The 24,297-nt window shown below is 44.1% G+C and overlaps 1 protein-coding gene across 2 annotated transcripts in view; it reads left to right on the top strand.

Moving 5' to 3' along the window:
- Window positions 1-24,297, top strand: part of LOC118399920 (copine-5) — a 227,055-nt gene that overhangs the window by 182,847 nt on the left and 19,911 nt on the right. For both annotated transcript variants that reach the window (XM_052473214.1, XM_052473213.1), the window contains 6 exons: window positions 1,833-1,874; window positions 3,037-3,112; window positions 8,218-8,271; window positions 9,569-9,630; window positions 17,493-17,539; window positions 23,940-24,121. In XM_052473214.1, coding sequence (XP_052329174.1) covers window positions 1,833-1,874; window positions 3,037-3,112; window positions 8,218-8,271; window positions 9,569-9,630; window positions 17,493-17,539; window positions 23,940-24,121 — 463 coding nt within the window. The remainder of the gene's footprint in view (window positions 1-1,832; window positions 1,875-3,036; window positions 3,113-8,217; window positions 8,272-9,568; window positions 9,631-17,492; window positions 17,540-23,939; window positions 24,122-24,297) is intronic.

Genomic DNA, 24,297 nt, shown 5'->3' with positions numbered 1-24,297 from the left:
TGGAGAGTGTTTATGGAGCCATGTCTCTGAGAGGCAGAGAAAGTCAAGGTTGGAGTCTGTGAGTAGATGTTGAATTTGATCACTTTTTGGAATGACACGACGAATGTTCAAGTGCCCCCCTAGTAGTCCCTTGGGCTTAGCTCGTGGGTCCCAGATGACTCGAGAGTGATTGACACATTGAAAAAAGTAAAATGTTCTGTGTTTTCTGACGGCTGGGTTTAGGCCGTTGTGTTTTGATTAGGGGCAGTTCGGTAGCGCAATTAACAATCCCTCCCGCCTGCACTGGATGCGGGGAACTAATAAAAATAGCTTGCGTACCAGAAGCAGAGTCAGGGATCGCATATAGCGACTCTGGTATGTTTGAAGAGTCAAAATCTATCCTGGACCCGGGTGAGTCGAGAGAAACCATAGGACCATAGCACTCACCCACCTCCACAGCGGCGACGACCAGTGGACGAGGCCATCCACCGCTCTCCACTCCGGTGCGTATCACTGGCTCGGTGATATTGGGCCCAGGATTGAGTTGTACATCCCCGGAGAGCAGGAGGGTAGTGAACAGGTAGTTTAACAGTTTCCGATAAATGTTGGGACTTGTGTTTGTAATGCCTAAGCGGTTCAGTGGAATAGGGAGCGAGGTAGACTTGGCCATTATTCAGAACATTATGGTATGCTGTGTACCGTCCGCTCCCGTGGAACGGTGAACCAATGTGTTTGGTGTTGATATTCTCCGGTAGTAGATTGATTGTGTCATCCCAGCAAGGACGCACTGAGATTATCAGTAGAGCAGCTACATAACTGACAATCATGGCAGAGTACTGGAGATAAAACACATAATGGTGCTTTAACTCTTTGCATGAGTTACTTAGCTGGGGTCGACGAACACCTGATGGTTTAGATAAAATGACAGCATTCGAATGAGAAGCGGCACCTGCCGCACCACCCTGTCTTCCGTCCGCCGTTTTCCTTCTGAGTCTCAATCCGGCAAAAAAATCTGATTATTCATGTTCCAAATTGTTCAGTTCCAAACATTTCTGCCAATAACAGCTCGGTTTCAGTCTTCCCCTCCCCACTCAGACCACTCCCAGACAGTCCCATCAAAATTATTGCTTGAGAAATGTCTCTTTGCTAAGAAGCTATTTTTGTGTCTTCTTGGCCATTTTAATTGAAAACAATCACAGTAAGGTTCATTCTTTCCCGGACGTGATTTGACATTGAGATCAAAAACAGTTGCATTGGACCTTTAAGAAAAGGCTGTAGCGATCATTCCTCTCTGTCTTGTTTGATGTTTGTTTAAAGCCGTGCAGAACAAACACACACACACAATCACAACGCAAGCCTCGGGACATGTTCCTCTTTTCAGCTTTGACCGATGAGTCAATCCACAGCTGCAATCTTAAGCAGCTTGAACCCAATTACTCAGAATGTGTGTCTGTGTGTGTGCATTTGTGTTTTCTAAGAGGTTCTTAGGACACCCATATTCTAAAGCATATCTGACCACTCAAGCAAGACACTACACTAATTAATTAATAAATAATGACCAACAGCTAAAGTTCAATAGCCTACAATAGCTCTATGTATTACTTGGAACAATGGACAGATGGGGATTCATTGTTATATTTCCACCATGTCTCTCGTGTGTTACACCCATGAGCCATAGATAGGTGCTGTAAGATTGCCGGACATCTGTAATGGGTGTGTTTTCACAATGCAGATATTGATTTTACCAGTCTGTAAAGTGAAGCCCCATGTTTGACTCTCTGGTCTATGACAACCTTGAGCAAAGGGTGCTTCAGTAACATCCGTCTGTTGGTGTGTGTTTCCTGTTGTTTCAGAACGATCAAGATCGAGGTGTACGACTGGGACCGAGATGGCAGGTGAGTGCAGGTGATGGTCGGATAGATTAGGAGGAGAGGGAGTTTGAGCCAACAGTTTGTAATCAATGTGTGTTCTCATGGATTCAGAATGTTGATTTTGTCTTTAGTAGTCATTGTATTACACTGAGTATACCCTGAACACCTTCCTAATATTGAGTTGCACCCCCTCTTTCGCCCTCAGAAAAGACTCAATTCATTGGGGCATGGACTCTACAAGGTTTCAAGTGTTCCACAGGGATGCTGGCCCATGTTGACTCCAATGCTTACCACGGTTGTGTCAAGTTGGCTGGATGTCCTTTGGGTGGTGGACCATTCTTGATACACACGGAACCTGTTGAGCGTGAAAAACCCAGCAGCATTGCAGTTCTTGACCCAAACTGGTGCGCCTGGCACGTACTACCGTACCCCATTCAAAAAGCACATCATTTGTTTTGTCACCCTCTGAATGGCACAAATACATAATCCGTGTCTCACGGCTTAGAAATCCTTCTTTAAACTGTCTCCTCCCCCTTTATCTACACTGACTGAAGTGTATTTAACAAGTGACATCAATGAGGGATCATAGCTTTCACCTGAATTCACCTGTTCCTAATGTTATTTACACTCGGTGTATGTTTCACTAAGAGTTTATTATCGGTCCAGAGGAACCTGAATGTAATATAGCCATGTTTATCCTATAACTTTCACTAGCTCAAAGGGTGAAAAAAAGACGTGTCGATTATGTTATTGAAATTACGGATGTCTTCCGGCTTCTCCCCGTCCTCCCTCCACCTTCTCTCGCCTGTGTTCTCTCTTCTCCCCGTCCTCCCTCCACCTTCTCTCTCCTGTGTTCTCTCTTCTCCCCGTCCTCCCTCCACCTTCTCTCTCCTGTGTTCTCTCTTCTCCCCGTCCTCCCTCCACCTTCTCTCTCCTGTGTTCTCTCTTCTCCCCGTCCTCCCTCCACCTTCTCTCTCCTGTGTTCTCTCTTCTCCCCGTCCTCCCTCCACCTTCTCTCTCCTGTGTTCTCTCTTCTCCCCGTCCTCCCTCCACCTTCTCTCTCCTGTGTTCTCTCTTCTCCCCGTCCTCCCTCCACCTTCTCTCTCCTGTGTTCTCTCTTCTCCCCTCTCTTCTGCTCTCTCCTCTCTCCTCTCCTGTCTTTTCTCCTCTCTCATCTCTCTGTCAGCCATGACTTCATAGGCGAGTTCACCACTAGTTACCGGGAGCTGGCTCGAGGCCAGAGCCAGTTCAATGTCTATGAGGTGAGATTTTGTTTCATTTATTTCATCATATAGCTTCTGTTAGGGGATCAAAAAGTTTAGGGCTGCGTCCCAAATGTATTTTATTTAACAAGAATAATACCCCCGATGTCCTCTTTTGCAAGGGGGACCTGGGCAAGGTCGGGTGATAACTAATGACACCTTATTCCCTATAGTGCCTCCTTTTAACCAGGGGCCATAGGATTAAAGTAGTGCACTAAATAGGGAATAGGGTGCCATTTGGGATGCAAACTAAAACTCCTCAACTTCAGTCCTCCAGGATCACAGACGAAGTGTCTGTTGTTTTCATCCATGCTGCCTTTTCTTTACGCCTCTGGTCTAAATCAATGACTAATTGACTGGGAAACCAATGATGCTGTTGTCCTCAAGCATTATAATTCTTGAGCAATTAGGAATGTGTATAGAAAGTCTTACCTTATCCGATGACCATTGCGTTAGGAATGCGTCTGGAAAGTCCTCTAATACCTAACACGTGTTTTTGAAGGGACTCTATGCATGCAGGTGGTTCAAAGACAAGCGTGACAAATATTCCAATACCCTTACTGCATCACAACTCTCCTCCTCTATCACCCCTCCGCCCCCCACTCCTCCTCCCCCGTCCTCACCCTCGTTCACCCTGCTCTATTCTTGTTTATGTGTTTATTTTGCAGTAGAACTAATGAATGCTCCTCTCTGATCCCTCTGGTCCCTCCCGACACACACACGAACGAACGCACACGTGCAAACACACACGCACACACACACACACACACACTTCTGTTCTGTCAGGAATATAGAGAAACCATCTCCGCATCGTATAACGTCAGCAGAGATTTATTCCATGCATTCATAATTCCCTTTGTTTAAGACTGCTGTGTGTGTGTGTGTGTGTGTGTGTGTGTGTGTGTGTGTGTGTGTGTGTGTGTGTGTGTGTGTGTGTGTGTGTGTGTGTGTGTGTGTGTGTGTGTGTGTGTGTGTGTGTGTGTGTGTGTGTGTGTGTGTGTGTGTGTGTGTGTGTGTGTGTGTGTGTGCGTGCGAGCAGTAGGCTAAAATCTTGCCTGCAGTAGCACCTAGATCTTTTGCACAGATTCAACAGTGAATCTCCGTAAGACAACAATAATGGGGTTCCATAAAGGTCCAGTTACCAGGAATACAAATTCCATCTAGACGTTGCCCTTGACAACACAAAGAACTATACCTGTCTCGGCCTCAACATCAGCACCACAGGTAACTGTGAACGATCTGTGAGACAAGGCAAGAAGGGCCTTCTACGCCATCAAAAGGAACATACAGTACAATGTGCACAACGTAAAACACCAAATAATGCATGCAGAGCAGAATTAGGACGATACCCGCTAATTATCAAAATCCAGAAAAGAGCCATCAAATTCTACAACCACCTAAAAGGAAGCAATTCTCAAACCGTCCGTAACAAAGCCATCACCTACAGAGAGATGAACCTAGAGAAGAGTCCTGCAGCACATTTAGACCCAACCAAATCATAAGAATTACTAAAAGATCATTACTTGACACATTGGACAGACAGAGCAAAGCTGGAATCTTATTTGTCCCTAAACAGAGAGTATACAGTGGCAGAATACCTGACCACTGTGACTGACCCAAAATTAACGAAAGTTTCGACTTTGTACAGGCTCAGTGAGCATAGCCTTGCTATTGAGAAAGGCCGCCGTAGGCAGACCCGGCTCTCAAGAGAAGACAGGCTATGTGCACCCTGCTCAAAAAAATAGGTGGAAACCGAGCTGCGCTTCCTAACCTCCTGCCAAATGTATGACCAGATTAGAGAGACAAACTCAACAAAACAAGAAACGTCCCCTCACTGTCAACTGTGTTTATTTTCAAACTTAACATGTGTAAATATTTGTATGAACATAACAAGATTCAACAACTGAGACATAAACTGAACAAGTTCCACAGACATATGACTAACATAAATGGAATAATGTGTCACAAAGGGGGGTCAAAAAAAGTAACAGTCGGTATCTTGTGTGGCCACCAGCTGCATTAAGTACTGCAATGCATCTCCTCCTCATGGACTGCACCAGATTTGCCAGTTCTTGTTGTGAGATGTTACCCCACTCTTCCACCAAGGCACCTACAAGATCCCGGACATTTCTGGGGGGAATGGCCCTAGCCATCACCCTCCGATCCAATAGGTCCCAGATGTGCTCAATGGGATTGAGATCCGGGCTCTTCGCTGGCCATGGCAGAACACTGACATCCCTGTCTTGTGGGATATCATGCACAGAACGGGCAGTATGGCTGGTGGCATTGTCATGCTGGAGGGTCAAGTCAGGATGAGCCTGCAGGAAGGGTACCACATGAGGGAGGAGGATGTCTTCCCTGTAACGCACAGTGTTGAGATTGCCTGCAATGACAATAAGCTCAGTCTGATGATGCTGTGGCACACGGCCCCAAACCATGATGGACCCTCCACCTCCAAATTGATCCCGCTCCAGAGTACAGGTCTGGGTGTAACGCTCATTCCTTCAACGATAAACGCAAATCCGACCATCACCACTGCTGAGACAAAACCGCGACTCATCAGTGAAGAGCACTTTTTGCCAGTCCTGTCTGGTCCAGCGACGGTGGGTTGGTGACCATAGGCGACATTGATGCCGGTGATGTCTGGTGAGGACCTGCCTTACAACAGGCCTACAAGCCCTCAGTCCAGCCTCTCTCAGCCTATTGCGGACAGTCTGAGCACTGATGGAGGGATTGTGCGTTCCTGTGTAACTCGGGCAGTTGTGGTTGCCATCCTGTACCTGTCCCGCAGGTGTGATGTTCGGATGTACCGATCCTGTCCAGGTGTTGTTACACGTGGTCTGCCACTGCGAGGACAATCGGCAGTCCATCCTGTCTCCCTGTAGCGCTGTCTTAGGCGTCTCACAGTATGGACATTGCAATTTATTGCCCTGGCCACATCTGCAGTCCTCATGCCTCTTTGCAGCATGCCTAAGGCACATTCAGGCAGATGAGCAGGGACCCTAGGCATCTTTCTTTTGGTGTTTTTCAGAGTCAGTAGAAAGGCCTCTTTTGTGTCCTAAGTTTTCATAACTGTGACCTTAGTTGCCTACCGTCTGTAAGCTGTTAGTGTCTTAACGACCGTGCCACAGGTGCATGTTCATTAATTGTTTAAGGTTCATTGAACAAGCATGGGGAAACAGTGTTTAAACCCTTTACAATGAAGATCTGTGAAGTTATTTGGATTTTTACGAATTCTTTGAAAGACAGGGTCCTGAAAAAGGGATGTTTATTTTGATTTTTTCCCCCTCAGATTACGCAGACCCACAAAGAAATCTAAAACATATCCAGTGAAGCACAAACACTGTTGTAAATACAACCCATATCTATGTTAATTTATCTCACCCTCTGTACTTCAACTATTTGCGCATTGTTAGAATACTGTACATAACCATAATATAACTTTGGAACCTCTCTATTCTTCTGAAACTGTTGTGAGTTTAAGGTTTCCTGTTCATTGCTGATTGTTTATTTCACCTTTGTTTATGATCTATTATGATCTATTTCACAGAGATTTGCTGACACAGGGCGCGCGCACACACACACACACACACACACACACGCCGGCCCATCTTTTAGACGTCACCTTGCTTCTGTACATGGTGTTCACCATTAGTATTTACCTGGCAGAGGGACAGGAACAGTGACAGAAAGCTCATTTAGGTTCAGCATCAGCAGGTCTCTTTGCTGTCTGCGTGTCAACCAGATTGTCTTCCCGAGATTAGATTAGGGCCTGTCACTGTCTGTCACTTCCAGGCCCCTTGGCGCTACAGGGGACCTTAATGAGACCAGGCAGCTTTTGTCTTTGGAAGCACAAACGAGAGAGTTTTTTTCCCCTTTAGACTTTGATTCTTACTTTGCCACCGAAACCTCCAGTGAATCTTCTGCTCATCATTCTCTCTCAATTGTAAAAGGATTAATGTTGTCTTGGATCAGTGCTGTAATATAATTTAGGGCTAGTTTCCCAGACTCAGTTTACAGTAAACCTACTTCTGGATAAAACATCTTGCTTCTTGCAATGGGGAGCTAATGCGAGTCCTCAGCTCTCAGTCACGGTTACACATCACTCAAGTATGGTTCACCGAACCAACTCCATTACACCTCCGTTAGACATGCAGCATGTGTGCCTCTCTGTTTATTCATGCAACGACAGTCAGTTCCCTACCATCCGTCTTCCTCCCACATCCAGCCTGTCAATAGTGTGGATCTGGCCCTCTCTCCAGCCCCATCTTCCAGTCCTGCCTTCCATCAGTCAGACCTGGGTTCAAATACTTTTGAAATCATTATAAATACTTCAAATGTTTCCCCTAGTCTGCCTGGAGATCCAGATGGGCGGGGTTTTGACTTTTTCAATTATTCTATTGGTTCCATTGTACCAGGCAAGCCCAATCAAACCCAGCTAAAGTATTCTAAATGATTTCAAATACTATTTGAACCAAGGTAATGCTTCTATCCATTAGAATGCCTCTTTATGGTGTCCCTCCCTCCTACACACCCTCTCATTATGCTGGTTACAGAACTTAATTAGGGAGGAACAGAGATGGACAGGGAACAGAAGGAGAGAGGGTGGGGCGGGGGATGCAGGGAGGGGGGGGGTGGAGAGAGAGAGAGGGGGAGAGAGAAACAAAGGGAAGCAGAGCTGGAGAGGGAATGGGAGTGTATATGTGGGGAGAGAGAGGGGGAGAGATGATGGGAAAAGAGGTAGGAGAGAGAGAAAGGGGGGAGCAGAGAGAGAGAGAAAATAGATTTAGAGAATTAGACAAAGAGGCTTCTTGGAAAACTACGTTACATATACATTTTACAGTTGACTAATGGAACATGAAACCTGTATCACACCCTCTCTCTCTCTCGTTCAGAGAAACAGCCTTTCCCCTACAGGAGATGTATGGTACTACACTTCTCATCGCTGCCTCCTTTCTTACATAATTACTTGTTTTTTTCCTTCCTAAAAGCCCCCTGCTGTGAGGAGAATTCCCTCCATGTCCACCATCCTCCAAATCTCTCCTTAACGTAACATAATTGCTTATTCTTTCTCTCTAATTTGGTCATTTTGTTTCTTCTCTTAGGTGGTGAATATCAAAAAGAAAATGAAGAAAAAGAAATATGGAAATTCTGGAACGGTGATTATAGCATACACATTATGAGCGTTAGAACGTTGCGGTCGTCCTTCGCTACTATCCATCCCTCCCTCCCCTTTTCTCTCTCCCTCACTCCTCACTCGCCCCCTCTGCACTTTTTCTTCTGGTAATTATGATGCTTTTCTCTGATGGTTATCTGGGCTCTGTTGAAAGGAGCAGTGCTACCAACCATAGACTGTGATTGTCAATGCAGGTTTTGCTCATTAACTGGTATCTCCTCTTCTCTCGCCTTCCTGCTAATTAAAACTTGTGAAAGTGAAAGATGAAGAACACACATGTCTGTCCGCTTCAGCTGTCTAAAGACATTAGACAATAGTGCCCATCTCTGTCAGAGAAACACGCAGAGCAGAGCTGTGAGTTCTTAGAGCCAGCTAACTAGCTAGTGTACTGTACATTGTTTCGTAACATTGACAGATGGAGGGAGGCTGTCGAGGGAGGAGGGGTGAGTAGGTAAAGTAAAGTTAGCAAAGTGAGCGGACAAGAGAGGGTGAGAGAGGTTCTTGAACAATGACAACAGCAGAGAAACGTGGGAGGAAGGAGACAGAAGAGAGGAAGATAGGAATGAAGGAAGGAATAAAAAAAGAAAGGAAGGAAGGAAGAATATGAAAGTCTCCCCTCACACCCCAGGAGAGATCTGAGAGTGGGAGTAGTGGAGTTAGCATCTCGTAGCATGCGGCGGCTAATGTGATATTGGCTCGCTACGAAGACTGATTACAGGGCCCAGATCCCACGTTCCCATCTGCTCTTTCTCTCTCTCTCTCTCTCTCTCTCTCCCCCTCGCTCCCAGATGGAGCTGTACATACGCATCCCACCCTCTCTCTCGCTTAATGTTGCTCTATCTGTCTCTCGCTTCCTCTCTTTCTCCCCTCTCCCCCGTGGCTTCAGAGAGCGTAGTAATGAACTCATCAATCATCTACAGTATGTGTTTGTGATGAGAGTAGGTTGCACCCTGCCACATCCCACGTCTTGTTTCAGGATGAGGAGAGTGATGTGCTACTGGATACAGTGGCTCCGTCTAAGTCAACATATGCTACTGGTCTATATGGGCACTAGGGTGTGTGTGTGTGTGTGTGTGTGTGTGTGTGTGTGTGTGTGTGTGTGTGTGTGTGTGTGTGTGTGTGTGTGTGTGTGTGTGTGTGTGTGTGTGTGTGTGTGTGTGTGTGTGTGTGTGTGTGTGTGTGTGTGTGTGTGTGTGTGTGTGTGTGTGTGTGTGTATTGAGAGGTCTGGATGTGAATGGGTACTGAGGTCTCATGTTTCTCTTTGTGCTTTCTCTCCCAGGTGACCCTCCTCTCCTTTTCAGTGGAATCAGAGTGCACCTTCCTGGATTACATCAAGGGAGGGTGAGTGGGAGGAGAAGGGAACACACATACCACATACAACACACACAAACAAATACACACCCACATTCTGTGATATACACAATATTTACAAAAGTATGTGGACACCCCTTCAAATGTGTGAATTCGGCTATTTCAGCCACACCCGTTGCTGACAGGTGTATACAAGCATTTCACTACACTCGTCTTAACGTCTGCTAACCATATGTATGTGACAAATAACATTTGAATTGGTTATGCAATTGAGCACACCACCATGCAATCTCCATAGACAAACAATGGCAGTAGCATGGCCTTACTGAAGAGTTCATTGACTTTCAATGTGGCACCGTCATAGGATGCCACCTTTCCAGTTAGTTCGTCAAATGACTGCCCTGCTAGAGCTGCCCTGGTCAAATGTAAGTGCTCTTATTGTGAAGTGGAAATGTCTAGGAACAACAATGGCTCAGCCACGAAGTGGTAGACCACACAAACTCACAGAACTGGAAAACCGAATGCTGAAGCGCGTAGTCCATATAAATGGTCTGTCCTCGGCTGCAACACTCACTACCGAGTTCCAAACTGCCCCTGGACTCAACGTCAGCACAATAACTATTAGTTGGGAGCTTCTTGAAATGGGTTTCCATGGATGAGCAGCCGCATACAAGCCTAAAATCACCATGCGCAATGCCAAGCATCGGCTGGTGGTGTAAAACTCTCCGCCATTGGACTCTGGAGCAGTGACAACGCGTTCTCTGAAGTGTTGAATTACACAGTCCGACAGACGAATCTGGGTTTGGCGGATGCCAGGAGAACGCTACCTGCACAAATGCATAGTGCCAACTGTAAAGTTTGGTGGAGGAGGTATAATGGTCTGCGGCTGTTTTTCATGGTTCGGTCTTGACCTCTTAGTTCCAGTGAAGGGAAATCTTAACACTACAGCGTATAATGACTCTAGACAATTTTGCGCTTCCAACATGGTGGCAACTGTTTTGGAAAGGCCCTTTCCTGTTTCAGCATGACAATGCTCCCGTGCACAAAGCGAGCTAGGCCTAATCGCCCAACATCAGTGCCCAACCTCACTAATGCTCTTGTGGCTGAATGGAAGCAAGTCCCTCTTCGCAGAAGAGTGGAGGCTGTTATAGCAGCAAAGGGAGGGGACCAACTCCATATGAATGCCCATGATTTTGAAATCCGATGTTCGACAAGCTTTGTTTATGTAGTGTACGTTTATGCACATCCACAGCATCGTACATCTCCCAGCGCTCATCCCTGACAGGAATCATTCCATACATGAATGATTTCCTGTCTTTAAGACATACATTCTAGGCCATATATACTGTACATACATAGATATTAATAACAAATAATATCCTTATAGCGATAAACAGCCTGGCATAAATTCCATATCTAAACAGCCTAGTTTCTAAATAACAGATGGCTTACACACGACGGCGGTATCGACTGTATTATGGTGGGTGAAGAGTCCCTTTAAGTCATCGAGGACAATGCTTTGATCACAACATCCGTCACAAGGAGAGAGGTGACATTTCAGAGGTTCCAGGGCTTATCAGATGTAGCAGATTTGACAACTGTGACAGAGCTCACTGACACCCTTCAGCTTTGGTGTGTTGACAGTCGGTAGCCCCCCCAGCTGGAGGGCTCTAACAAGAGTAATGACACTTCTACTCTACAAGATAAAACATGATCTGACCTCTATTCTCTGGGGAATGAAAGTTGGGACAAAAACAAACTATCTATGAAAAGATATTCAGCTGATGAAAATGAGACTTATTGAAAGCTAATGTCTATTGAGGCCTTCATCAGAGAGATCAGAATGTTCCCCCTGGCTATGACCAATCCTCTAAAAACCACTCAGGACCATCAGTGACCGTTTAGGACCATTAAGCCAACGCAGACACTTGGAATAAAAAGCCCTTAACTTCATAAAAAGGTTCTCTCTCTCTCCCTTTTTCTCAATACAATTCCATTCAAAGGGCTTTAATGGCATGGGAAACATATGTTATCTCATTCATTCATTCACATTGACTGCAATGGCCCGTTCCATTCAGGATCACAATAAAGGACAGGGAGGTAATGAGGTGAGAGGATAAATGGCCCTATATCTCAACCCTTTCTGGTTCTGGTTTTTGGCCCCTCTTAGGAGGGAAATGGTTTAAACTACAGCAGCCACATCTTGACAGAGAGGAGAAAAGTTGAGATATGAGATGACTGGGAAGGAATGGGCGAAGGTGAAAAAAAAGGTTGGGGTAAATTTCAGGGCGACTGAAAGAAAGGACTATAGATAGAGCAAAGTGCATTGCATATTGACCTGGATCTATACTGACTGGGCAGGGCAATGTGTCAGAAATGGGTTTTACAATTCATTTTGAAATATCATCCAGTCTAGTGGTAGCGCGGCTGACTCGGGGCCACACATGGACCCTTGCGGCAGGGGTTCAAACCCCGCCTGCGCCCTCATGTGTGTATTTATCCTCCCTCTTGCCGCAACCCTTTCATTCGTGACATGCTGTTTCAATGAAGAGAAAGTACAACAAAAAGTTTGCGTGTAAGCAAGTGAGCCTGTGAACTGCCGGAGTGATCTAGGATATTGGTAGTGGGTGTTGTGCGCGAAGGAGATGCTGACAGTGAATTGATTAAGTGCCAGCTCCAATCAAAAGAAGACATTGCAGCAGAAAAGCAGCCAGTCAAGTGCAACTACTGGGAATAGTTTGAAAACACCTTGAACAGTACTTAGGAACACATCCACACACACACAGCACCCTGGCTTACCTCTCTACGTTGTGAAGAGAACACTCCGAAGAATGGTAGCACTGAATGCAAATGTATTGTACATTACAGAGAATACAGACGGAAGAATGGAAGGCAAGGTTGTACGTACAGTTAGTCAGTCAGGCGGGAAGAAAGGGTGTAGATCTCCATGTTAACCCCAATGCCAGAGCTTCTTACTGGACAAGGGTTCACTTTTGTGAAAAGAGACTGAGGGGAGCTGCTTCCTACTTTCTCTCACTCTGATTACACACACTGACCTTGACCTATTCTCACACACAGGGCCACACACACACACACACACACACACACACAGCTGGGGAGGGAGGGAGATCTGAGAAATCTAGCCTGGTTAACCAGACAGATAATAGAAATTAAGCAATGCCGAGCTCAATATTCAGTCTGGTTGACCCAGGGAAGGTGCAAATCAGGGGAGCACGGCTCCCCATAACTATTATTAAATACCTGGATCCTAGACGTTTGACCATCATATCTCTCCTCCCTCCATTTCTAACTCTGTAGTGACCATAATATAGTGGCTATATCCAGAAAAGCCAAAGTTCCAAAGGCTGGGCCTAAAATAGTATATAAGAGATCGTGCAAAACATTTTGTGAGGATTCCTATGTTGAAGATGTAAAAAGTATTTGTTGGTCTGATGTGTGTAAACGAGGAGCATCCAGATGCTGAACTTGTTGCATTTATGAAATAGTTTCTTCCAGTTATTGAGAAGCATGCACCTATTAAGAAACGGACTGTTAGAACTGTTAAGGCTCTGTGGAGTGATGAGGAATTGAAAAATGTTATGGTTGAGAGAGAGGAAGCAAAGGAGTGGCTAATAAGTCTGTCTGCACAGCTGCTTGGCAGACTTACTGCCAATTTAAATCATATGTGACTAAACTGAACAAAAAGAACAATAAATTGTATTATGAAACTAGTAAGTCCAATTATATAAAGTATGATGGAAAAACCATTTGAGCACTTTAAATTAAATTATGGGCAGAATGACCAATTCAACTTCATTGAATCAGAAGGCTCATTCATCACGAGACCTTTTGATATGGTCAATTATTTTAAAAGACCATTTCATTGGTAAAGTGGGCAAACTCAGACATGAAATGTCAACAACAACCCGCGAGCCATCATATTTATGCATAAAATACCAATTAAAGAAATGTAGAATTCTGTAAAGTTAGTGTGGGAAAGGTGGGAAATGATTGTTGTCCATCAATAATAAGAAACCACCTGACATTGACAACAGATGGAAAGCGACTGAGGATGGTATTGGACTATATTGCCACTCCTGTTTGTCATATCTTTAATCTGAGCCTGAAGAAAAGTGTTTGTCATCAGACCTGGAGGTAAGCTAAAGTCATTCCGCTACCCAAGAATGGTAAAGTACCCTTTTACTAGATCTAACAGCCTACCTGACGGCTCTTAGCAAACCTTTGGGGGAAAAAAATGGTTTTGACCAGATGCAATGCTATTTTTCTGTGAACAAATTAATAACATACTTTCAGCATGGTTATAGAGACTGGCACTCAACATGTACTGCACTGACACAAACAACTGATGATTGGTTGAAAGAAATGTTTAATAAGAATGTGCTGGGAGTTGTACTGTTAGATTTTTATTGCAGCCTTTGATATGATTGACCATAATCTGTCTTTGGAAAAACGTATGTGTTATGGCTTTACATTCTCTACAATATCATGGGTTAAGAGCTATCTAGGGTCTTCTTTAACCTTTTACTGCAGTGGACTAAATCAGGGTCAGGCAGAGGGATTCTTGGTAGTCTTAAACAAATCTAATTTGAAACAAAAGTATACACCTCACACACATGGCTATGGGCTTAAAAAAGAAGACACCAGTAGCATGTCAAATATAGAGTTGAAATATATTCATCCCAAATATTGTACTTTATATACATCACAGAAGACTGAAATACAGTGGGGCAAAAAATTATTTATAGTCAGCCACCAATTGTGCAAGTTCTCCCACTTAAAAAGATGAGAGGCCTGTAATTTTCAGGCCTCTCTGACAGACAAAATGAGAAAAAAAATCCAGAAAATCACATTGTAGGATTTTTAATGAATTTATTTGCAAATTATGGTGGAAAATAAGTATTTGGTATAACAAAAGTTTATCTCAATACTTTGTTATATACCCTTTGTTGGCAATGACAGAGGTCAAACGTTTTCTCTAAGTCGTCACAAGGTTTTCACACACTGTTGCTGGATGTAGATCTCCTCTAGAGCAGTGATGTTTTGGGGCTTTCAACTCCCTCCAAAGATTTTATGTGGGGTTGAGATCTGGAGACTGGCTAGGCCACTCCAGGACCTTGAAATGCTTCTTACGAAGCCACTCCTTCGTTGCCCGGGCAGTGTGTTTCGGATCATTGTCATGCTGAAAGACACAGCCACGTTTCATCTTCTATGCCCTTGCTGATGGAAGGAGGCTTTCGCTCAAAATCTCACGATACATGGCCCCATTCATTCTTTCCTTTACACGGATCAGTCGTCCTGGTCCCTTTGCAGAAAAACAGCCCCAAAGCATGATGTTTCCACCCCCATGCTTCACAGCAGGTATGGTGTTCTTTGGATGCAACTCAGCATTCTTTGTCCTCCAAACACGACGAGTTGAGTTTTTACCAAAAAGTTATATTTTGGTTTCATCTGACCATATGCCATTCTCCCAATCTTCTTCTGGATCATCCAAATGCTCTCTAGCGAACTTCAGATGGGCCTAGACATGTACTGGCTTAAGCAGGGGGACACGTCTGGCACTGCAGGATTTGAGTCCATTGTGGCGTAGTGTGTTACTGATGGTAGGCTTTGTTACTTTGGTCCCAGCTCTCTGCATGTCATTCACTAGGTCCCCCCCCCGTGTGGTTCTGGGATTTTTACTCACCGTTCTTGTGATCATTTTGACCCCACGGAGTGAGATCTTGCGTGGAGCCCAAGATCGAGGGAGATTATCAGTGGTCTTGTATATCTTCCATTTCCTAATAATTGCTCCCACAGTTGATTTCTTCAAACCAAGCTGCTTACCTATTGCAGATTCAGTCTTCCCAGCCTGGTGCAGGTCTACAATTTTGTTTCTGGTGTCCTTTGACAGCTCTTTGGTCTTGGCCATAGTGGAGTTTGGAGTGTGACTGTGAGGTTGTGGACAGGTGTCTTTTATACTGATAAGAAGTTCAAACAGGTGCCATTAATACAGGTAACGAGTGGAGGACAGATGAGCCTCTTAAAGAAGAAGTTACAGGTCTGTGAGAGCCAGAAATCTTGTTTGTTTGTAGGTGACCAAATACTTATTTTCCACCATAATTTGCAAATAAATTCATAAAAAATCCTACAATGTGATTTTCTGGATTTGTTTCCCACATTTTGTCTGTCATAGTTGAAGTGTACCTATGGTGAAAATTACAGGCCTCTCTCAACATTTTAAGTGGGAGAACTTGCACAATTGGTGGCTGACTAAATACTTTTTTGCCCCACTGTATAACAAAAATGTTCGACATAGAAAAACTGGATTTAGTCGTAAAAAAATACAATCTTTATTAATAACATTCCACTCATGAGGCCAAATAGGGAGCTTTTGGTCATTACTGCAGGAAAAAGCTACTGGAAAGTTCTCTAATGTAAAATATGTAAAGTGTGGTATACCGCAAGGCAGCTGTCTTGGTCTCTATTTTAATAATGATCTGCCTTAAACAAAGCATGCATGTCTATGTATGCTGATGTTTAAAGATATACACATCAGCAACAACATCCAGTAAAATCACTGCAACCCTAAACAAAGAGTTGCAGTCAGTTTTGGAATTGGTTGCTAGTAATTAACTAGACCTGAACATACAGTATCTAAAACTAAAAGCATTGTATTTAGTACAAATCATTCCCTAAATTCTAGACCTCAGCTGAATCTGGTCATGAATGACGTGACGTGGCTGTTGATCAAGTTGAGGAAACTAAACTTCTTGGTGTTACATTACATTGTAAATGGTCATAGTCAAGACATATTGGTTCAATTGTTGTAAAGATGGGGAGAGGTCTGTCTGTGATAGAGAGATGCTCTGCTTTTTTTACACCACATTCGACCGAAAAAGTCCTGCAGGCTCTGGTTTTATCACATCTTGAATAATATAACATACAGTTCTAACAGACATACATACCCTACCAGACATGCTACCGGGGGTCTCGTCACAGTCCCCAATTCGAAAACAAATTTAAGGCAACACACAATATTGTATAGACCCATAGTTACATGGAATGCCCTTCTATCTCAAAATCAGAGTAAGAAACAAATAAAACAACACCTCACAGCACTACGCCTCTCTCCTATCTGACCTCAATAACTTGGATGTCTATGTAAAGTAATACTTATTTCCTAAGTGTTTTGTCAGCATAGCACCTTTTTAATTTCTATATTTATTTTAAATGTACGTAGCTCTGTCCTTGAGCTGTTCTTGTCTGTTATTGTTTTATGTTTTGTGTGGACCCCAGGAAGAGTAGCTGGTGGTTTTGCAACGCCTAATAGGGATCCAAATAAAATCCCAAATCTCTCCATCCCTCCCTCTGTCCCGAAATAGCAATGTGAATATTTGACTCTTTCTTATTGTTGTATTCTTTCTGGGTTGATGTGTAACGAGGTTAACTGGAGTTTATTCTCTCACTCATATATTAGCGTTGCAGCTAAAGAGCATTTCATCAGTTAGAAAATGGGATTATGGTTATGTTTCTCTTAAGTGCTCCAGCAGTCTAATTGCTTGTTATTCAGCTCAATGTGAGGATGTCATGCACCTCTCGCCCCTTCTCCTCTTCCTAAAGGGAATAAGAATAAGAAATGTCAGTACACGCACACACACATTGTTGCATTGTAGTCACGATCATAAATATATGATCGTGACTACAATGCAACAATTCCCATATATTACATTTACATTGTGTGTCTGTGTGTGTGCATGTGTGTGCTTGTGCACGTGTGTGTGTGTGTGTCCAGAGAAAGTATATTTTGTTTGTGCTTTGCGTATAATTATCTGGTGGTCTACCTGTACTTCTCTTGTTGATTTTTCACTCTCTCTTCTATATCCTAATTTCAGGACCCAGATCAATTTCACTGTGGCCATCGATTTCACTGCGTCTAATGGTAAGGGATTCTAAAGACTGTGTGTGTGTGTGTGTGTGTGTGTGTGTGTGTGTGTGTGTGTGTGTGTGTGTGTGTGTGTGTGTGTGTGTGTGTGTGTGTGTGTGTGTGTGTGTGTGTGTGTGTGTGTGTGTGTGTGTGAGAGAGAGAGAGAGAATGTGGCGCGCCACTAGGGGGCGATTAAGACCACCGTTACTCAACCCACAAGCACGCATGCAAGACCTTCCCTCATCCCCTCTTCGGCAAATCAGATCATGACTCCTGGTTCCTGTTTACAAACAAAGCTCAAACAGGGAGTACCTGTGACGTGCTCTGTAGAAAAAGGGTCTACCGAACCAGAAGCTATGCTGCAGGACTGCTTTGCTAGTGCTGACTGGGACTCCGCCGATAGCATCGACGAGCTAACCACCTCCATCATCAAGAAATGCATCACCGACATCATCCCCACAGTGAAGATTTACTGCTTCAGCGTTCAAAAGCCCTGGATGAACACTGAGGTGCGCATTAAGTTAAAGGAACGAGCTACCGCTCACAGGGCTATCACAGCCAACCCTGAGGCTACGGCTGACACAAACGCATACAAGAAGTCCCGTTACGACCTCCACAAAGACATCAAACAGGCAAAAGGGCAATATCAGAACATGGTGGAATCCTGTTATTTCCCGGCTCTGACTACCTAGCCAATGGTCTGCCCAACGATGCCTCTCTACCAGCATTTTTTGAATGCTTCGATAACAACACAGATCCCTGCATGAGGGCCCCCGCTGAGGAATGGGTGATCTCTCTCTTCGAGGCTGATGTAAGGTTTTTAAATGGGTCAACACCCTTAAGGCAGTGGTCTAAGGCGACCACTGCATCGCAGTTGCTAGCAGTGCCACTAGAGATCCTGGTTCGAGTCCAGGCTCTGTCGCTGCCGGCCGCAACCGGGAGACCCATGGGGCGGCGCACAATTGGCCCAGCATCGTCCGGGGTAGTGGAGGGTTTGGCCGGCAGGGATGTCATTGTCCCATCGATCTCTAGAGACTCCTGTAGCGGAACGGGTGCATGCATGCTGACACGGTCACCAGGTGTACAGTGTTTCCTCCGACATATTGGTGTGGCTGACTTCCGGGTTAAGCGGGCATTGTGCCAAGAAGCAATGCAGCTTGGTTGGGTCATGTTTCGGGAGGGCGCATTGCTCTCGACCTTCACCTCTCACAAGTCCGTATGGGAGTTGCAGGATGAGAAAGACTGTAACTACCAATTGGATACCACGAAATTGGAGAGAAAAAAGGGTAAAAATAAAAATATATTAATAATAATAAAAAACACTCTTAAGGCCGCAGGGCCAGGCAGTATTTCGGGGCTTGTCCTCAGGGCATATGGGCTCCCGTGTGGCACAGCGGTCTAAGGCACTGCACCTCAGTGCTAGAGGCGTCACTACAGAATCTGGTTCGATTCCAGGCTGTAATACAACCGGCCATGATTGGGAGTCCAATAGGGTGGATGCTGTTCATTGACTACAGCTCAGCGTTCAACACCATACTTCCCTCCAAGCTCGGGACCCTGGGACTGACCACCTCCCTCTGCAACTGGATCCTGGACTTCCTGATGAGCCAACACCAGGTGGTAAGAGTAGGCAACAACCCCTCCCCCACGCTGACCCTCAACACGAAGGCACCCCAGGGTTGTGAGCTTATCCCCCTCCTGTACTCCCTCTTCAGCCACACGACTGTGTGACCGCACACGCCTCCAACTCCATCATCAAGTTTCCAGACGACATGCTGGTGGTAGACCTGATCACCAGCGGCGATGAGAGCCTACAGGGAGAAGGTCAGGTGGTGCTGAGAAGGCCCGGAAAATTGCAAGAGACTAGCCACCCAAGACATGACTGTTCTCCATGCTCCCGTCCGGCAGGCAGTACCAGTGCATCAAGGCTCAGACCAACAGACTGCTAAACATCCTCTATCCCCTGGCCATATGGCTATTAAATGACAAACAACTACTGCTCTCCCTCTCCCACAGACAAGCCACACTGACTCTATGTCCATCCACAGGTCTCTACCTACTCAGACACACACACCTTCACTGTCACTCTTACTCACAAACTCATTACTAAGGCCACACTGCTGCTAAAATTATTATTGATTAGATTTATTAGTACCACTACATTACTGTTCACACACACACTCTGCTGCCACACTGTTTACTATTATTATTATTTATCCTGCTACCAGTCACTTTCTCATAATTTCTTCCTATGTATGTAAGGTATCTACCTCAAATACCCCAGTATCCTGCACATTTTATATGTGGTACTGCCACTGACCCTGTATATAGCTTACATTCATATTTTTTCTCTCTATTATTTTCAACTTCTAATCTTTTCTTATTTGTTATACTATTTTGATATTGAATTACTGTACTGTTGTGTAGGGCTCGCAAGTTAAGCATTTCACTGTACTTGTACATGTGACAAATAAAACTCGAAACACACACACGCAAAACCTCCCTATTCCTCCATACTATACGTGTTACTCTGGGTTTGGGTCGCCTCCGAACTTTCTTCCTGAGTGTCTATGGTCAATACCACCACGCTGTGCCTAAAATGGATGACCACTGTGCCCCATAATAGCACTGCTTCCGAGACCAAATGCCATCCAAAATGGTCGAATACACCCTCCTTACCACAGTCTAAAAGGCCACACTTAAGTTTAAATCACTCCACTTATTTGGAGCCTCTAGCTCAGCAGTTCATTTTCTATTTCTCACCCTTCCATTAAGCTCCTAGCCTATCAGAGTATTCCTTCCTATTCCCATTCATTGTGTGACAGGGTTGGTGAGAGCAGGCGGTAGTTTATCTCTGAAGGGTTGAAGAGAAGGAGAGTTCTAAATCGTTGTTATTTTTTTTAGCTGTATTCAAATCAAGCCCTTAACCAACAACGCAGTTCAAGATAGAGTGAAGAAAATATTTACTGAATACACTAAAGCAAAAAAATTATAAAAAGTATACAATAAAATAACAATAAAAAGGCTATATACAGGGGGTACCGGTACCGAGTCAATGTGCAGGGGTACAGGTTAGCCAAGGTAATTTAACCAAGGTATGGTTAAAGTGACTATGCATAGATCATATACAGCGCGAAGCGGCAGTGTAAAAACAAATGGAGGGGGGACGTCAATGTAAATATTATGGGTGGCCATTTGATGAATTATTCAGCAGTCTTATGGCTTGGGGGTAAAAGCTGTTAAGAAGCCTTTTGGTTCTTGACTTGGAGCTCCGGTACCACTTGCCGTGCCGTAGCAGAGAGAACAGTCTATGACTTGACCATTTTTTGGGGCCTTCCTCTGACACCACCTAGTTAGGGCCTGGATTGCAGGAAGCTTGGCCCCAATGATGTACTGGGCCGTACACACTACCCTACTGTGTTATCAGTTTTTTTTTAACTGTGTACAGTAAGTATTTATTTTGCATTTGTGAATTTATTTTGATGGGATATGAAAGCAGAGGGATTTATGTTTCTAGAACTGTAACGCAATTGAGAAACAGGACATGTAAGCTCCTTGGACTAAGGAGTAACGCTAGGCGCCTTTAGTCCAATATTGGGCTAGCTTTCCCACAGCGGTATAGCTGGCTAGTTAAATCTGCAATATGTAACTTTTTGGGTGACCCAACCACATTCATATAGAAATGTGAGTTATAGAACTGTCATTCTGATTAAAATCAAGTCTAAAACTGGTTCTATGTGGGCTATTTCTATACTTTTTGTTCTTTTACTTTTGGTATTGTACACAATCTTCAAACAGCTAAAAATACAATATTGTGGGTTATATATTCCACAGTGGTTTTGACGGTACAATGATTCTCTAGTCTACACTATACATTTCGTGTTTTGTGACAAACTGAAATTAGGTGAACTATTCGAATTTTAGCAACAAGGAAATTGCGTCAATAGCTAGCAAAAATATTTGTACACCTATGTGTCCCTTGTAGCAGCTAGCTGACCAAAGTTTTCGATACATGCCTCCACACAGAAGAGCAGGTAATCTGGAGATGTGTCGTATTCATCAGAGGCAAGCACTGCCAGAGCCACATATGTGAAGCTAGCCACAATAACGATTAGCCAAAATAGTGAAATTTGCTATTTGTCTTAAAAATTAAAGTCCCTTAATGAAACGGATGCAAACGGATACAAATAGTGGAATCATGCCATATTTGGACTACAGTTGTGGCCAAAAAATTTGAGAATGACACAAATATACATTTTCAAAGTCTGCTGCCTCAGTTTATATGATGGCAATTTGCATATACTCCAGAATATTATGAAGAGTGATCAGATGAATTGCAATAATTGCAAAGTCCCTCTGTGCCATGCAAATGAACTGAATCCCCCCAAAAAACATTTCCACTGCATTTCAGCCCTGCCACAAAAGGACCAGCTGACATCATGCCAGTGAATCTCTCGTTAACACAGGGCTGGACAAGGCTGGAGATCACTCTATTATGCTGATTAAGTTAGAATAACAGACTGGAAGCTTCAAAAGGAGGGTGGTGCTTGGCCTCATTGTTCTTCCTCTGTCAACCATGGTTACCTGCAAGGAAACACGTGCTGTCTTCTTTGCTTTGCACAAAAAGGGCTTCACAGGCAAGGATATTGCTGCCAGTAAGATTGCACCTAAATCGATGGCAGCAGGCAGGTGTGAGTGCATCTGCACGCACAGTAAGGTGAAGACTTTTGGAGGATGGCCTGGTGTCAAGAAGGCCAGCAAAGAAGCCACTTCTCTCCAGGAAAAACGTCAGGGACAGACTGATATTCTGCAAAAGGTACAGGGATTGGACTGCTGAGGACTGGGGTAAAGTCATTTTCTCTGATGAATCCCCTTTCCGATTGTTTGGGGCATCCGGAAAAAAGCTTGTCCGTAGAAGACAAGGTGAGCGCTACCCTCAGTCCTGTGTCATGCCAACAGTAAAGCATCCTGAGTCCATTCATGTGTGGGGTTGCTTCTCAGCCAAGGGAGTGGGCTCACTCACAATTTTGCCTAAGAACACAGCCATGAATAAAGAATGGTACCAACACATCCTCCGAGAGCAACTTCTCCCAACCATCCATGAACAGTTTGGTGACGAACAATGCCTTTTCCAGCATGATGGAGCACCTTGCCATAAGGCAAAAGTGATAACTAAGTGGCTCGGGGAACAAAACATTGATATTTTGGGTCCATGGCCAGGAAACTCCCCAGACCTTAATCCCATTGAGAACTTGTGGTCAATCCTCAAGAGGCGGGTGGACAAACAAAAACAGCCACAAATTCTGACAAACTCCAAGCATTTATTACCCAAGAATGGGCTGCCATCAGTCAGGATGTGGCCCAGAAGTTAATTGACAGCATGCTAGGGTGGATTGCAGAGGTCTTGAAAAAGATCCTGCAAATATTGACTCTTTGCATCAACTTCACGTAATTGGCAATAAAAGCCTTTGACACTTGTGAAATGCTTGTAATTATACTTCAGTATACCATAGTAACATCTGACAAAAATATCTAAATACGCTGAAGCAGTAAACCTTGGGGAAATTAATTTTTGTGTCATTCTCAAAACCTTGGGCCACGACTGTAGATAAATGCTTAAATTTGGAATGTTATTATATAAATTCAACAAAACAAATTTGTTCATTTAGCAAAAAAAGTACAAATCAGTTGAAATCCTACTTTGGATGTATTCGACTTTATAATTGCAATAGGGGCATTTCTGTATGCACTGTACTGCCTTACCTCTGGGTCTTGGGTCCATGAAATGGGGTATCAGCCTATTCAGTGACACCCACTGTGAAGAGTTTACACAAACATTAGCGTCGTAGCTCTTATTGAACAACCAATGGTGTGTTAGATACCACCCACCAACGTTTGATTGACACCCCATTATTATCATATTGGACAAAGAAATATATATAAATGAATTAAATGATTTAAAGTTTGAGTAATTAGATAATATATAGATAAATAATTAGATACGTACAGATGTCTCGAGAAAATTAATTAATTTTGGTCAGTATTTTTAGTATGTCCTTGCTCATTTATTTAATTATGTGTGGATGTATTTATTTATTCATTTATTCATATATTTATGTGTGCGTTTATTTATTTATTTCCAATTATGGCAAGTTTGTCCTCCGTAATAGCACGTCACTAAGAACACCAGCGCATAGCTTGTGCATGGCAGCCATCAGATAATGTGTGTACAGAACCTGATTGACTAAATAGACTGCCATGTTAATGTAGAGCAACATATTCAGGCTGATGACAATGCCCAGGTTTTCTGCATGAACCTGCTGCGCTTGATTTAGTTGCATTCCAGCCCCCTTTCTCAACAACGAACAAACTGGTCATACACTATATTGACCTATGCCTTCTGCCCCTTCCCTAGGTAACCCATCCCAGTCCACTTCTCTACACTATATGAACCCATACCAGATGAATGCATACGCCATGGCCTTGAAGGCTGTAGGGGAGATCATCCAGGACTACGACAGTGATAAGATGTTCCCTGCCTTGGGCTTCGGAGCCAAGCTGCCCCCGGATGGACGGGTCTCACACGAGTTCCCACTGGTGAGTCAAACACAGATCCCTTTCTGGTCACTTGTTACTGAACTGAACTGGACAAGATTGGACTTAAACTGGACTGGACTTGACTGGGCTTGAATTTACTTGACTCACCAAATTCAGCTGACGATTGTCCACTCCAGAAAGAAGATATTGATTTATTAAATACAAGAGATTTGACC

This window comes from Oncorhynchus keta, chromosome 21 (genome assembly GCF_023373465.1).
Source record: "Oncorhynchus keta strain PuntledgeMale-10-30-2019 chromosome 21, Oket_V2, whole genome shotgun sequence".
Lineage (NCBI taxonomy): Eukaryota > Metazoa > Chordata > Actinopteri > Salmoniformes > Salmonidae > Oncorhynchus > Oncorhynchus keta.
Note: the sequence above shows the minus strand (reverse complement) of the source record. Positions and strands in the feature narration are given on the sequence as shown.